We start from the raw sequence: 14,770 nt of genomic DNA, 5'->3' as shown, positions 1-14,770 counted from the left end.
ATGTAAAATTGAGTGTTGTATCAGATGAATCCATTACGGAAGCTTCAAAACAGAGGAAAAATGCCAGAATTGATGGTCGGAATTGTAACAGAAAGATGAATCAGAGGATAAGAAAGAATGAGAAAAACACAAAGAAGAAAGAGTATCAGAAAGACTATAGAGCAGAATAGTAAAAAAAATTCTCGCCGGAGAAGATGGATCTCACCGGAAAATCAACCGTCGCTGAAGGTATGCTCTGATACCATGAAGAAGAGCATGAAACAGTAATCTCTCATAGAACTCAAAATCAATCAATCTTTACAAGATAAACCTCACTTCTATATATAACAAACTAGAGGTGTAACTAACTAACCATCCTACCAGAACTAACTAACTCACTGAACTAACTCTATGCTATATATACAATCTAATAATGTAGACAGTCTTACCTCTACTCCGTAGGAATAGAGAGGCTGTTTCCAGTGAGACTCCTGACTCGATAGTAATTTTGTATCAAGTCTTGGACATGAGGCACATAATACCCAACAATCAGGACAAAAGCCGATGTGTGCATGTATCTCCTTATCTTTCGGCTATCAACGCCACCATGATGCATGATTAGTCGTCCGCCGCTTTTAACGTTATTTTTAAGAAATTAGTAAAATAACGTTAAAATTAATGCAATTTCACTTTTGACCCCTGAGAGCCTACACATATATACATTATATGCGCATATCGCAAGCAGGACGCCCGTAAGCGAAATTGATACGTATTGGTATCTGTAGTTAATCTTTCTTGAGAAAGAATGAACAATGGCAAGATATCACTACAACGAATTCTGGCACATTTCCTTCAAAATATAACTTGGTTTTAAAAGATAATAATAATGTGTTTATATATACAACCGGGCTTTTAGGAAAGTAGCGAGCTCTAACTAGAGGTAATGCCTAGGGTGTTAATTTGGGGCATAACCTTAAAAACGATAAGAACCTTACATGAAATTAATTATATATTAGGTTCTCATGTCTAACCTATTTAATAAGCATATCATGTTCGGGTTGGACCTAGTTGTCGATCAGCCCGCTTATGACCCATTTGATACGTTTACAACTTGATTATAGCATAATTGTAACTTGCTAATCCATTTATAACACGTTTGGCTCGTTTAGATAATGCATGTACATGTCACTTTTAGATTACATGATTTTAAATGTGTCCATGTTATAATAGCTAGGTTATAATGATTAGTTCAATACAGTAACTCAACACGACTGCCAGTGGCGAAGGTTAGTTGGTGCCCGGGGGTGCACTCGCCCACCCCAATGTTTCGGTTAGAAGTGTATAGGTTCTGATATTTCGTCCGAAAATTTTAAAAATTATATAGAATCGCCTCCCCCAAATTATTTTTCCTAAATATTTATACAATATATAAATTAAAGTAAAGTTTGTTACCACTTTGTATATCCTAAATATTTATACAATATATAAATTAAAGTAAAGTTTGTTACCACTTGGTATATAAGTGATGGAAGTAAAGTTTGTTACCACTTTGTATATCCTAAATATTTATACAATATATAAATTAAAGTAAAGTTTGTTACCACTTTGTATATAAGTGATGAGTAGTTTTGTAAATATATTTTAACTCTAATTTGTTTAAGCCTAGATTACCCACCACACAATAAACTTAATCGCAAGTTTTTATGTGTAAGAACGGGTCCTTAGAATGAATGAATTTTTTTTAGTTTTATTTGGAACTATTATTGTTTGACCTGACCCGAATCGATAGCCGACCCGACCCGAAACATAGCGATAGGAAAAAAAATTTAGGTCCCATCAATTTACGCCCCCTCGAAACTTTTGGTCAAGCTCCGCCACTGACGACTGCCAAACCTAAATTAATCGGATCACCAACACCGGCTTACCCATCAACAGGTTACCGGCGCCTATTACCAGGAAATCGTTGTGGCACTATCACCAACGGATACTCACCAACGTATCAACGACGAAGGTAACCAATGCATTGCTCGACAGCGATAACTACTTTTTATGGTTTTAATGACCTAGATTGAACACAATTTTTATAGGTCATAACAAGTTATTTTTAGATGTTAAGAATCTAATTTATATAAAATTATTTATATACCAATCACATGTAAGATTGCATAGAAAAATACAAACATTTTTCTACTATTAGTACATTTTTTTACTACATAAATGTACTGCATTACATGTCCCAGCTCTCTGTTTTACTAAGAATTATCATTTCACATGTTATTACTATTTACATGGATTTTTATACGTCATAACAACACAAGTCAGTTAGATGTTAACGATCTAATTTATATAAAAATATTTATATACTAATCACATGTAAGATTACATAGAAAAATACAAATATTTTTCTACTATATTACAGTTCTTTTGTTACAGGATCTAACCTTCGATTTTGAGCTTGCTCGTCGAGCCACGAGCAAGATGGAGTTATACATGCCCCGAGCCCCCGACTTCAGGAATTAAGCTCGGAAGAGGATCCAAGCCAATTGTTGGTTTGAATATTTCTAAGCTTTAGCTCAAAGCCTTTGTTGAAGCTCGATCTACAAATAATATTTTATTTTGCCTTCAAAAATGCAATATTTTCCATACTGTTGCTTTGTGTACAAGATAGTGAAGCTCATTGTATTACTTTATTATTTATCAACTAAACTTTTTATTACTTTATTTTTCTACTCTTGCAAACTAACCTTTGTGGTATTGTTTGAATTTTAACCCTGAAAAAAGATGTTCTCTCATTATTTTAGTATAGTGGTTTACCTTAATTACGTATACGCGTACGAATTTTGTGCGTGTTTGGTTCAATGTTTTTGCATTTATATTTTGTGGTTTAACGACTCGCCGCAGTGCACGAGTCCTAAGTCGACTTAGTTATTATTTTCTATGTTTTATGTTTCTGTCAATTTTCCGAGTTAACACGCCGTAACACTCGTGTATGATTCAACGTTATTAAATCTACTTTTTATTCGGTTTAACGGTTCCGTCGTAAAGCACGGGTTGTAAATACTAATTAATAACCGTTATACCTTTTCAATTTCCATGTATTGCTTATTTTAATTCTAGAAAACACAAAATCAACATTGAACACACTAGTATCCAAACTTTAATTAAATTCATGTCTTAAATTTAGTTAGTTCCTTATATTATACAACACATATATAAACATGTATAAAATGCAATACAATCTTTTTAGATAAAGGGTTGTGTATTGTATGCATATTGGTTCGATGTGTGAAGTCCCATCTTAAAGAAGCTCGAGAATGGAAGACCGTAAATGCGACGAAACCGCAAGCCAACCATGTTGTGAAGGGTGTATCATGTCCCAGAAAAATGAAGCATTAGTGTTTCCACAAACACGATATTTGGTCATCTTCGTAACCTCATCAATGTTTCCACATGAGTATTCTTTGCTGACACCTTGGCAGCACGGTTTTAGTAAACTCTCCATCTTTGAATTCCCTGTAAAGAATCACACAAACCAAAATCCTCATTGTTTTTAAACTTTACTTGGTTTTATAAGATCATGTATTTTTATTGATGATGTATAATAATTAATGGTAGTATTTTGTATAATGTTTAGATATTTTAGTAATTCACAAATGGTTTCTAGATGTGTTTTTGAAAGTGTGTGGGTTTTTAGGTGATCCGCTCATGGAAAGGTTCTAAAAAAATGTCGAACCACATCCGTTACTTGAAACGGATCTCTTTTTTCATTTTTTTTTCTTTTTAATTTCATAAACTAATAATATAAAATAAAATTTTCTAAAATAACCTGTAATATTTAACTTTTTCAGAAAATCAAAATACATTGTTTTGTCTTTTTATTTTTTACGGACATTCCGATATAATTTTGTTGTTAAAAACCTAGTTATTTTAGTAAAAGTATACTTTAACAAAGTTGATATCGGAATATTCGTAAAAAAAAATCAAACAAAACGGTGTATTTATATATTTTGAAAAAGTTAAATATTACAATTTATTAGAGAAAAATGTTGTCATATCTTAAATTAATTAATGGAATAAAAAATGAAATAAGAGATCCGCTATTCGCACAAGCTAGAGATGGTCTGGCATATGATCCACTATTCCTACGAGCGGATCACCTAAAAACCAACACACTTTCAAAACTCACCTAGAAACTATGTGCGAATTGCTAAACCACCTAAACATAAAAAATTATATGCAGTCGATGCAAAAAAAAAAAAAAAAAAAAAAAAAAAAAAAAAAAAAAAAAAAAACTAGGAAATTTTGGGGTGTCAATAGTGTCAGGTTGACAGATTTTAAGTTGGCGGGTTGAATAGCTGAACCCGAAGCTAACCCATATATATATATTTGTGTTGTGTTTCAAGTTGACCCTTTTGAAGCTGACCAATATATATTTGTGTTCTGTTTCAAGTTGACCCTTTTAATAGAAATGAGAAATACCTATCAACATTTTAATAATAAAAAGTATTGTAAATGGTTTGTTTCTAATTTTATTTGTCTCATCACCTGTTATCGGTCAACAATCTTGGTTGTATATATTTAGCTCGAGATTGTGTTTGGGCTGACATGTTTAATAAATGGATCATGTTAGCCGACCCAATTATAAGTATTAAAATAACATACCAGTAGAAACGTTCTGCTGTAGATATAGAGAAGATGAGAAAGCATTGTAGAGATCAAGAACAACAAAGAGTGACTGATCATCACTCTCATTGTTTAGCTTTTTAATGCTTTCCACAAGCATTTGGTTATGGAACTCTGCAAGCGAGTTCTCGGTGTTACTACAGTTCTGATACGATGCAGACACAGCGAACTGAGGCAAGCACCCGAGTGGTTCCATTGCAGTGATTCCAATCTTCCGAACTCCCAACTTGCGTATGCGCTTGATGTTATAAACTAGCTGGTTGATTATTGATTTTGTTAAATCTGGCAAACCCTACAAAATATGCATGTTATGACAATAGTGTGGAGGGATAAGTAGAAATTTTCTATATTTTTGAAGAAAATATAAATATCTTTGAAATAAAAAAGAACAACATCTGTGTATAAAAAACTAGGGGTGAAATCGTATACAAGTGAAATTAACCTATTAAACGTATAAATAACTAGAGTTCTTATTATTACTCTAGAGTTTTGAGCTAAAGTAATTACAGTACAAAAAATGGAGTATTAATAATATTGTAGCCCAAAAACTGTAGAGTAATAATTATTATTGTAGCCCAAAAACTGTAGAGTAAACCATCACTAGTGCTCTAGTGGTGGCCACGGGTATTTAAGTTCCACTTATGGTGGGCCCGGGTGAGTTTTCCCCTCAAGGTCTCAAGTTCGAGTCTTGGTGATAGGGGTTTCTCATGGAGGGGTTTAAATTGGGGATCTATTGTGCGAGGGGGCTCTCTAGCGCGGACCCGGTTAAGATAACGTATGCTAGACCTCCCGACATTCGCGAATAATTCACAACTTTAAAAAAAAAACATAATTACTCTAGTTATTTATATGATTAACACGATAAACGTATTTGTATTTGAACTTAACACTAAAAAAATATAAATAATACAAATAATAATGTCTAAAACATTGTTGTTTATTTATAGTATAAAGCTATATAATGTTTGTAATATTAAAAATATATTCCCACGACAATTTTAGTTTTTTTTGTGATGTTGTATATCCCTCGTTAATTTATCCGACAAAAAATATTTTTTTTTTCCTTTTTTGGTTTTTTTGGATTCCGCGTAGGGGTGCAAACGAGCCGAGCTACTCGAGCACGGCTCTAAAAAAGCTCGAACGCCGAGCTTAAACGAGCTCGTCAGCTCGAGCCCGAGCCTAAAAACAAGCTCGTTTAGTAAACGAGCCCGAGCTTCGCTTATCGAGCTCGAGCCGGCTCGCGAGCCTAAACGAGCTTTCTGTTTATATACTTTTTTATTAATATATTAAACATATATTTTTATATAATAATAATTACCATTTATATAAATATAAAAAAATAACTAAATTATATGTATAATAATAATTATTATTAATAATAATTATAATTAATATAAATTAATTAATAAATACAAAACGAGTCGAGCCCGAGCCGAGCTCGAGTTTGAAAAATTACCTTCGAGCCGAGCACGGGCTCGGCTCTGCTCGTTTGCGCCACGTGTAATCTGACATAAATAAAAAATTTAACATTTTTCTTTTTTGGATTTTGTGGGTCCGTCTGTGTTAACAGATTTTAGTAATACTCATTTGTTTAGACCATGCGTAATGGTGTAACATTATAATGCCCCCACCATGGGGCGTTTTGCGCCATGTGGCAGCCCAGTCAGCAAGGGGCATTATACCATAAAATGGTGTAGTGGGGCATTATTCAGATAATGCCCATGCAATCATTTCCCAATTATTTTTTTTAAACTTTAAATACTTTATTAAATAAAAAAAATACAATACTAGAAATAAAAAACATAAAATCCGATTAAATAAAAAAAATACTACAAATAAAAAAATTAAAATCCGAATATAAAAAAAAAGACTAGTTTTCATCTTCGCTTTCTTCACCCTCGTCCTCCGTTTCTTCCTCTCCCTCCGGTGGAACATACCGAACCGACCATGCGTGGTGTAGTAAATCAACCATTAACTGGGAATGGTACGGTTCGTAACGCAACTCTCGCGCGTTATTCACTCTTTCTTCCATTGACGCCTGCGGATGCTCTTCTTGAACGGCTTCTGGCACATAATTCTGGCATATTGCCTTTCCTTCGTCTTCCAAAATCATGTTGTGCATGATTATACACGCGTACATAGCATCTCTCATTTTTTGCTTGCTCCATGCACGACAAGGATTTCTCAAATAATGCCAGCGTTGTTTAAGAACCCCAAAGCATCTCTCAATGTCTTTTCGTGAAGACTCTTGAACCTTTTTAAAATATGCTCTTTTTTCATCAAAAGGATCACTATACGTTTTCACGAAAATCGAATACCTAGGATATATTCCGTCGCTCAAGTAATATCCATGAGGGTAATAGTTTCCATTTGCGTAAAACGACGCTTTAGGAGCTTTGCCAGAAATCCACTCCTCTAACAGCGGAGATTGTTCAAAAACGTTGATATCATTGCATGACCCGACCACGCCAAAGTAAGCAGACCAAACCCAAAGGTCCTGTGAAGCAACCGCCTGAAGAATAATAGTGGGTCCTTTTTGGTCACCACGTGTGTGTTGGCCTCGCCATGCAGTCGGGCAGTTATCCCAACGCCAATGCATGCAATCTATGCTCCCGATCATACCAGGCAAACCATGCTCGGCATTATGTACCTCGTAGATCTTTTGAAGGTCCTCCCATGTAGGCGTTCTAAGATAACGCGCACCGTACACATCAATTATACCTTTATAAAAAAAAAAATAGTCACAAAAAAAAATTAAAGAAATTGTAAACATAGACAAAAAAAATAAAAGTGTAAAGTATAGGAATTTTACCGCGACAAAAATGCTCCAAGCTATCTCTCGTTGTTTTCTCCCCCATTTTTAGATACTCGTCATTGATGTCGGTAGTGTTTCCATAAGCAAGGATTCGTAACGCCGAGGTACACTTTTGGATACCGGTAAATCCAAGTTCCCCTCTCGCATCCGCTTTTTGTTTAAAAAAATCGTAGTTGGCTTCCAAGTCGTGGACTATACGTAGAAATAACCGCTTACTCATTCGGAAACGACGTCTAAACATTTCGTTCGAATATGTCGGCTCCTCGTCAAAATAATCCTTCATCAAACGATCGTGTGCCCCGCGTCGGTCTCGTTCAATATAACCTCTTTTACCTTTTTTGGCTTGTGGGCGACGACAATGCTCGGCATATCTCATCGCTAGTTTACAAGCACCCGTAACCGCCTCTTGCTCAACCTCCTCATCGGTTGAACCATCGCCATCCGCAAAAAACTCGTGATAGCAATAGTTTAGCATGGAGGAAGAACTAGGAGAATCCATCAAGTTTTTATAAAATTCTTGTATTTTTTAGAGAGTTTTTGTGATTATTTGAGTTGAAAATGTTTGAGGGTATATATATATATATATAGGGGGAAATAAAAAAAAAAAAATAATAAAAACTAGCCGTTAGCAACTAGCCGTTTGATTCGTCCGTTCCACATTCTCGAGCGTTTTAAAAATCACGCCAAAACAAATTTTTTTCAAAAAAAACGCCGGAAAACGCCCCGTGTAATGGCGAATCCGGCGTTATGCAGCGTTTTTTTTCAAATTTTTTTAAAAAAAACGCCCCGTTACGGGGGGTCTTAGTAGTGATATGAATAAAAGAAAGTGGTCACCTTCAGGGTGTGATTTGATGTAAAGTAAGTTGCATAGTCATTGCCTGCAACAGAGATGATTGCAATGGATGATGAGTTGAGTTGCATATCTTGTTTCTGTTGAACAAACTGTTGAAAATAGTCTATTTGTGTGGTCATATTTGGTTGATTCACCAATGTGTTGAAGACACCTGTCCCTCCATATGCAAAGTTCATCCCATATTTCATTGATAATTTCTTCTCACCAGATTTCCATCCTCTATATGTTATTGGAGATTTTGTACCCACTATTCCAGCTACATTACAACCAAATATACAGTTAATAATATTATGTGTATATTGTTAAACTTTCATAATAAAGTTTAGGACATCGTACCGATGTAATCCGTGAGCACACGGCCATCCGAAAACCTGCCAGAAGGACTACCGGGATAGGTGATACCATACGGCTGCTGCCATGAACCGCCGTATGATTTTGGCCAGTTTCCGGTGTCCACATACGAGTCTCCGAACACAAACAACTTCAAGTTATGTTTCGGGTGATGCCGTGTGGTGCTAACCGAAGAGCTGTCATCGGAGATGACTGTGGTTATGGAGGTGAAGAGACATAAGAGAGACAGACTTGTTTTTTGTCTCATTGCAATGGCAATGGCAATGGCAATGGCAAATGCAAGTGAATGTTTTTAGTGATTGCTAGTATTTGTGTGTAGGTTTTGAGTTTGGTCTTGGTTGTGGTGGTTGTTGACTATTGACTTACACCTAAGGAGTAGTTTTTGTGTTCATGATATTGGTGAACAAAAAATGCAAGGTGGAAGTTTAGCATATTTGTCTTAGGGTTTGGTTCAAATTACTGTTTTGACAACAATTTAGACAGTCAAGCTATAAGAAAACGACAACGTTGGATACCTTTGCTAACAGAAAATTGTCAGTCGATGCAACCGAATTGCCTCTAGTTACACCCATGCTTACACAAGAAAAGGATCGTTTTCTTTACTACCGATGTACTCAGAGCCGGCCCTTAAGGAGGGCGGGGAGGACAACCGAACAGGGTCCGGGATTTCGTAGGGCCCGTAATTTTTAAAATAAATCCGATATTATATATGTTAAAAAAAACTTTTAATAGGGTATAACCAAAAAAATATTAACATATGCCCACTTAAAAAAAAATCATATTGTTTAAACTATTAGCCCATTAGGTTAGTGAGCCCAATACCCCAATATTTTCTAAAAACTAATAAAAAAAGGATTCTGCCATTCTGGGCGGCAATACAGATTACAGGAACCGAAACGTCGACAGGTATACAGGATCTGAGGAACAGAAACGTCGCACTTGCAGGCCTTCATTCGATCATCATTCATCATCATTCTGCAATTTTTTAGGTGTTGTTCCTTGTTCGATCAGAGACACAGCCAACAGGAATATTGATTTACGATTTCAGCATAGCAGTACAGCACAGCACAGCCTTCGTTCGATCACCGAGTGTCTGGGTCGGATCAGTTCACAAGTAAACAACTAAAAATCAATTGTCGAATTCAGTTTACTTATTATTTAGGATTGATTTTCGATTTCAGTTATTATGTCGACTGTTTATCGAATGCTATATTTTTGTCAACGGTTCAAAGTTGTATGAAAAACTAGTTTAAATTTTTTATTTAGTTAAGACCTAAGGGCACGTTTTTTCGAGATCGAACAGGGTACATGAATTCTCAGGGCCGGCCCTGGATGTACTAATCTAATATCGAGTAACGTATGATAAGAATCCTAACTATCATGAAAGGTGACAAAACTGTAACACCACATAATAATATATATTGAATCTTGTAATTTGTTGTTTCCTAAAAAGCATCAACTTGTTGGTCTCGGGCGCCCTCGGCTGTACTTTGGTGGTTTTGTTTTCGCAACATCAACGACTATCATCCAACCGTTTATGATCTGCATGCACATAAAAAAACAAGACCGGGTCCACGTTAGCACAAGCATGCTTCATTGGTCACTTAAAACTACAGCTCGCGGGTCAAGTACGTTGGGTTGACCCGGACACTCTTTTATCTATTTTTAAATATAATATACAAATTAATACGTTAGTTATGATAATAATAATAATAATAATAATAATAATAATAATAATAATAATAATAATAATAATAAATAATATAAATTTTTAGGGATTGTGTAATGGTGGTCACCTTGCTGTTCATTTCTTTGAGAGCTGCGGCTGCAGCTTCTTCAGTAGTGTACTCAATAAACGCAAAACCCTTTGACCTTTTGGAGATCTTGTCCATAATAATTTTAACTGTAACATAGCTTTACCAATTAGATCATAATATATGAATATTAATATGTTTACATGTTCAGATATAAATGACAGATATACCCTCAACAAGCTCTCCGAACCCTTCAAATGCTGCACGTAAGGTTTTCTCGGATGTATAAAATGACAGACCTGCCAAAACATTAAAGAACATTTAACATCCGGTCCTTCATACGAACCAAAGCAAACACATATCCTACTAAAAACATAGAAAATTGTTTATAATATGTAACATACCTGTTACAAAAAGCTTCTTTGTTTTGATATTGGTTGGTTGATTCGTTGAGAAATCCTCCGAGTTACTAGAATGTTCAAGATTGTAACCTGCAAAACCCTGAAAAGGTTAAGAATAACTTACTAAAAACGTGGAAAAAAAAACTCGTTTAGTTAACTTATTAAGATACCTTCATAATCTTTATGATCTGAATTGACATTATTATCTGGCCTAACAGATATAACACCAGGAACACCTGCACCGAGCTTCCAATTTACAAAATTATACGGACGAAAATGGTAAAAGTACAAATCGTAAAAGATTAAAATATAAATTACCGGCTAATTCCTTTGCGCACTCATCGTCTAGTTCACAACAGAATCCATAATCAGGTTGTAATGATATGTGATACATACACATTTGGGCATCCTTCTCGCTATTTAAATAAGATAAAATCAAAATATCGATTAAGAGGAAAATATAAGGAAAAAAGTTTTTAGTATAAATTACATACTTCCCCAAAACCTTGGTTAGCGTCTCGGTGTAATAATCAACCAACTGTGCCCTGTTGATGACTCTCGATTCTGGCATTTCTACACGAACAACCCAATGCTTCGAGCTTCCACCAGGAAATAATGGAGGGAATGCGTCATTATTTGAACTCGATTCATCATTCGGATCACTGTAATCCTTTTGTATAGAACGGACATCTGGATCGGGCTTGATCGATAATACTTCAGGCAAACCTATGATTCGTACACAAAGATAAAAACATTATCGACAAGACAACAACAAGCCCTTTTAACTTCTCATTTAGGCATCATTGAAGACACAAAAGGGTCACTTGCACATGTTTTCGATTAAGGAACTTTTAGAACATTAATATAGCAGACTTGGAATTTAACTACTTTTGGTTGTAAATTTGTTTAAATGGAAATAGGGAAGTGTGTACACGCGAGTTCTTGAGACGCTTCTTCATCTAAATTGCAGCAGAACCTGTATCGCGGCGTGTCACAAGAAGCATTGTATATGCAGCATTGGGCATCCTTCTCGCTGTTTAATTCAAACCAAAAGAAACAAAAACAAAAAAAAGGTCAAAACTTTGTCCAACATAACAACAAAACATGGAGCTAATTACTAATACAAATCCACACATACAAATATACTGTACTAAAAAATGAATTTGATTGTCAAGCTTGAATTTTGTAAATATATTTCACCTGGGTAATTCTATATTTACACCAATTTCAAAACCCTGATTCCAACGAAAGAAAATAAAATAAAATATACTGACCTGCCCAAAACCCTGGTCAAAATTTGGACATAATAATCGATAACATCTGGTCTGGAACCAGCTTGTTCCGGTGGAGGAGCCTTAACGACGACAATCCAGTGGTTCTGGCCATTGGCTTCATGTAATGATGGAGCAGTGAGTGCTAAACTTGAATTCGATGCCGGTGCTGCACAGCTGCTGATTGTGGTTAGGGTAGTGTGGTTGAATCGTAATAAGAGTCTGGGTGAGTCGAAGTTGATTTGGAGGGAGTTTGAGGAGGGTGAGAAAGGGGTGATTGTTGGTGATTTATCAAGGGGTTTGAAGAGGGGTGAAGAAGATAGAGCAGGCGCCATGGATGATGCCATGAGCCTTTTTCCTATGTTGTTCCGGGCCTTTGTGGTTACGGTAGTGTTGGTTTTGTGGTTGAATAGGTAAAAATGGTGATAAAACTCGCACGAAGTAAAAGTTCTCATGGTTCTCACAATTCATTTATGATAGTTCACATTTGAGCCTGATTCTTGTCCCATAAACCTATTTAACGCTATGTGTTATGGTTTCATATTATTTTATTTGATGTTAGTGTCACATAGGTATGTGTTCTCACTTACTATTTCTCATCTTTATGTGTAATGGTTTCACTAGTTTTCACCATACACTTGTATATTAGAATAACATTTTGGTTAAATAAACTAAAAAAAATAAGAAAATCAAAGATAGAATCTAATTGGTTGATAGCCTTGAGGCCCACCAACTCTTCTCCTTTCACAAGCGTTATCTGCACAAAGTTCCCTCCATTTCACCCACCTTTCACGCCCCTTGGCATAGTGTTTCACCCTCTTTCACATGCCAGCTCAGCAAGGCGTGAGTCCATAACTCATAGCCTAAAGAAGGTATGTATGCTATACACTTATCATAAGACCATGTGTAGTGATAATGTGTTATAATGCCTCCACCATGGGGCATTATCCGACACATGGCGTCCTAGTCAGCGATGGGCATTATAGCAAAAGTGGCGTAGTGGGGCATTATGCCAATAACCCCATTCAAGCATTTCACAATTTTTTTTAAACTTAAATACTTCATTAAATTAAAAAAAAATACAATACTAGAAATAAAAAAAACATCCGATTAAATTAAAAAAAAAACACTAGTTTTCGTCTTCGCTTTCTTCACCCTCGCCAACTTCGTCTTCCTCGTCCTCCATTTCTTCCTCTCCCTCAGGTGGTCCATACCGAACCGACCATGCATGGTGTACCAAATCAACCATTAACTGGGAATGGTACGGTTCGTAACGCAACTCTCGCGCATTATTCACTCTTTCTTCCATTGACACCTGTGGATGCTCCTCTTCAACGGCTTCTGGCACATAATTCTGGCATATCGCCTTTCCTTCGTCTTCCAAAATCAAGTTGTGCATGATTATACAAGCGTACATAGCATCTCTCATTTTTTGCTTGCTCCATGCACGACAAGGATTTCTCAAGTATTGCCAGCGTTGTTTAAGAACCCCAAAGCATCTCTCAATGTCTTTTCGTGAAGACTCTTGAACCTTTTTAAAGTATGCTCTTTTTTCATCAATAGGATCGCTAAACGTCTTCACGAAAATCGAATACCTAGGATAAATTCCGTCGCTCAAATTATATCCATGAGGGTAGTAGTTTCCATTTGCGTAAGACGCTTTTGGAGCTTTGCCAGAAATCCACTCCTCTAACAACGGCGATTGTTCAAAAACATTGATATCATTGCATGACCCGACCACGCCAAAGTAAGCCGACCAAACCCAAAGGTCGTGTGAAGCAACCGCCTGAAGAATAATAGTGGGTCCTTTTTGGTCACCACGATGCAGTCGAGCAGTTATCCCAACGCCAATGCATGCAATCTATGCTCCCGATCATACCAGGCAAACCATGCTCGGCATTATGTACCTCGTAGATCTTTTGAAGGTCCTCCCATGTAGGCGTTCTAAGATAACGCGCACCGTACACATCAACTATACCTTTATAAAAAAATATAGACAAACATAAGATTCAAAAAAAAAATTCTAAGCATACTCGTCGTTTAAAAAAAAAGTAAAGTATAAGAATTGTACCGCGACAAAAATGTTCCAAGCTGTCTCGTGTTGTTTTCTCCGCCATTTTTAGATACTCGTCGTTGATATCGGTAGTGTTACCATAAGCAAGGATTCGTAATGCCGACGTAGACTTTTGGATACCGGTAAATCCAAGTGCCCCTCTCCCATCCGGTTTTTGTTTAAAATAATCGTAGTTGGCTTCCAAGTCGTCGACTATGCGTAGAAACAACCGCTTACTCATTCGGAAACGATGCCTAAAAAATTCGTTCGAAAATGTCGGCGCCTCATCAAAATAATCTTTCATCAAACGATCGTGTGCCGCGCGTCGGTCTCTTTCAATATAACCTCTTTTATTTTTTTCTGCTTGAGGCCGACTAGAATGCTTGACATATCTCACCGCTAGTTGACATGCACTCGTAACCGCCTCTTGCTCAAGCTCCTCATCGGTCGAACCATCGCCATCCGCAAAATACTCGTTGTAGTAAAAATTTACCATGGATGAAGAACTAGGAGAATCCATTTTTTTATAAAATGGTTGTATTTTTTTAGAGAGTTTTTGAGAGTTTTGGTTGAAAATGAATGAGTTTTGATTGTGTTTGTATATATATAT

General features: G+C 36.1%; 4 protein-coding genes across 5 annotated transcripts; all 4 read right to left on the bottom strand.

The window, feature by feature from the left end:
* Positions 1-3,202: 3,202 nt before the first annotated feature.
* Positions 3,203-8,939, bottom strand: LOC110872377 (GDSL esterase/lipase At5g03610). The gene is made up of 4 exons (XM_022121157.2): positions 8,667-8,939; positions 8,312-8,586; positions 4,642-4,954; positions 3,203-3,492 (listed from the first exon to the last, which is right to left on the bottom strand). Exons 1-4 carry the CDS (start codon positions 8,926-8,928, stop codon positions 3,278-3,280), a joined length of 1,065 nt encoding a protein of 354 aa, XP_021976849.1. The 5' UTR covers positions 8,929-8,939; the 3' UTR covers positions 3,203-3,277.
* LOC110872374 (protein ALP1-like) lies at positions 6,457-8,266 on the bottom strand. Its single transcript, XM_022121153.2, has 2 exons — positions 7,475-8,266; positions 6,457-7,383 (listed from the first exon to the last, which is right to left on the bottom strand). Exons 1-2 carry the CDS (start codon positions 7,974-7,976, stop codon positions 6,533-6,535), a joined length of 1,353 nt encoding a protein of 450 aa, XP_021976845.1. The 5' UTR covers positions 7,977-8,266; the 3' UTR covers positions 6,457-6,532.
* A 254-nt stretch (positions 8,940-9,193) lies between the features above and the next one.
* LOC110872376 (organelle RRM domain-containing protein 1, chloroplastic) lies at positions 9,194-12,514 on the bottom strand. Of its 2 annotated transcripts, XR_004864836.1 has the most exons (10): positions 12,111-12,514; positions 11,769-11,869; positions 11,331-11,562; positions 11,155-11,252; positions 11,007-11,072; positions 10,840-10,926; positions 10,666-10,734; positions 10,478-10,584; positions 10,016-10,223; positions 9,194-9,291 (listed from the first exon to the last, which is right to left on the bottom strand). XR_004864836.1 is itself a non-coding variant. In XM_022121156.2 (9 exons), the coding sequence occupies exons 1-9, from the start codon at positions 12,452-12,454 to the stop codon at positions 10,137-10,139; spliced, it is 1,191 nt and encodes a 396-aa protein (XP_021976848.1). In that variant the 5' UTR covers positions 12,455-12,514; the 3' UTR covers positions 9,981-10,136. The 2 variants fall into 2 exon arrangements, 1 of the variants encoding a protein (XP_021976848.1); XM_022121156.2 differs by lacking the exon at positions 9,194-9,291 and having other exon boundaries at positions 9,981-10,223.
* A 1,407-nt stretch (positions 12,515-13,921) lies between these two features.
* On the bottom strand, positions 13,922-14,401 carry LOC110869732. Its single transcript, XM_022118963.1, has 2 exons — positions 14,179-14,401; positions 13,922-14,085 (listed from the first exon to the last, which is right to left on the bottom strand). The coding sequence occupies exons 1-2, from the start codon at positions 14,399-14,401 to the stop codon at positions 13,922-13,924; spliced, it is 387 nt and encodes a 128-aa protein (XP_021974655.1).
* Between the last annotated feature and the right edge of the window lie 369 nt (positions 14,402-14,770).

Source organism: Helianthus annuus, chromosome 8 (assembly GCF_002127325.2).
Source record: "Helianthus annuus cultivar XRQ/B chromosome 8, HanXRQr2.0-SUNRISE, whole genome shotgun sequence".
In the NCBI taxonomy this organism is placed as follows: Eukaryota; Viridiplantae; Streptophyta; class Magnoliopsida; order Asterales; family Asteraceae; genus Helianthus; species Helianthus annuus.
This window is presented reverse-complemented; position numbering and strand designations above follow the sequence as displayed.

Bases quoted from the DNA above. Each gene is read 5' to 3' on its own strand.
- LOC110872376 (XM_022121156.2), bottom strand. From the start codon at position 12,454: ATGGCATCATCCATGGCGCCTGCTCTATCTTCTTCACCCCTCTTCAAA. The intron at 11,870-12,110 runs GTCAGTATATTT...TGAATTAAACAG, and splicing joins TTGACCAGGGTTTTGGGCAG to CGAGAAGGATGCCCAATGCT. The intron at 11,563-11,768 runs GTACACACTTCC...TACGAATCATAG, and splicing joins AGCGTCTCAAGAACTCGCGT to GTTTGCCTGAAGTATTATCG.
- LOC110872374 (XM_022121153.2), bottom strand. From the start codon at position 7,976: ATGGATTCTCCTAGTTCTTCCTCCATGCTAAACTATTGCTATCACGAG. The intron at 7,384-7,474 runs GTAAAATTCCTA...TTTTTTATAAAG, and splicing joins CTTGGAGCATTTTTGTCGCG to GTATAATTGATGTGTACGGT.
- LOC110869732 (XM_022118963.1), bottom strand. From the start codon at position 14,401: ATGAGTAAGCGGTTGTTTCTACGCATAGTCGACGACTTGGAAGCCAAC. The intron at 14,086-14,178 runs GTACAATTCTTA...TTTTTTATAAAG, and splicing joins CTTGGAACATTTTTGTCGCG to GTATAGTTGATGTGTACGGT.
- LOC110872377 (XM_022121157.2), bottom strand. From the start codon at position 8,928: ATGAGACAAAAAACAAGTCTGTCTCTCTTATGTCTCTTCACCTCCATA. The intron at 4,955-8,311 runs GTGACCACTTTC...CATATTTTGTAG, and splicing joins CATCAAATCACACCCTGAAG to GGTTTGCCAGATTTAACAAA. The intron at 3,493-4,641 runs GTATGTTATTTT...GATTCTTTACAG, and splicing joins ACAGCAGAACGTTTCTACTG to GGAATTCAAAGATGGAGAGT.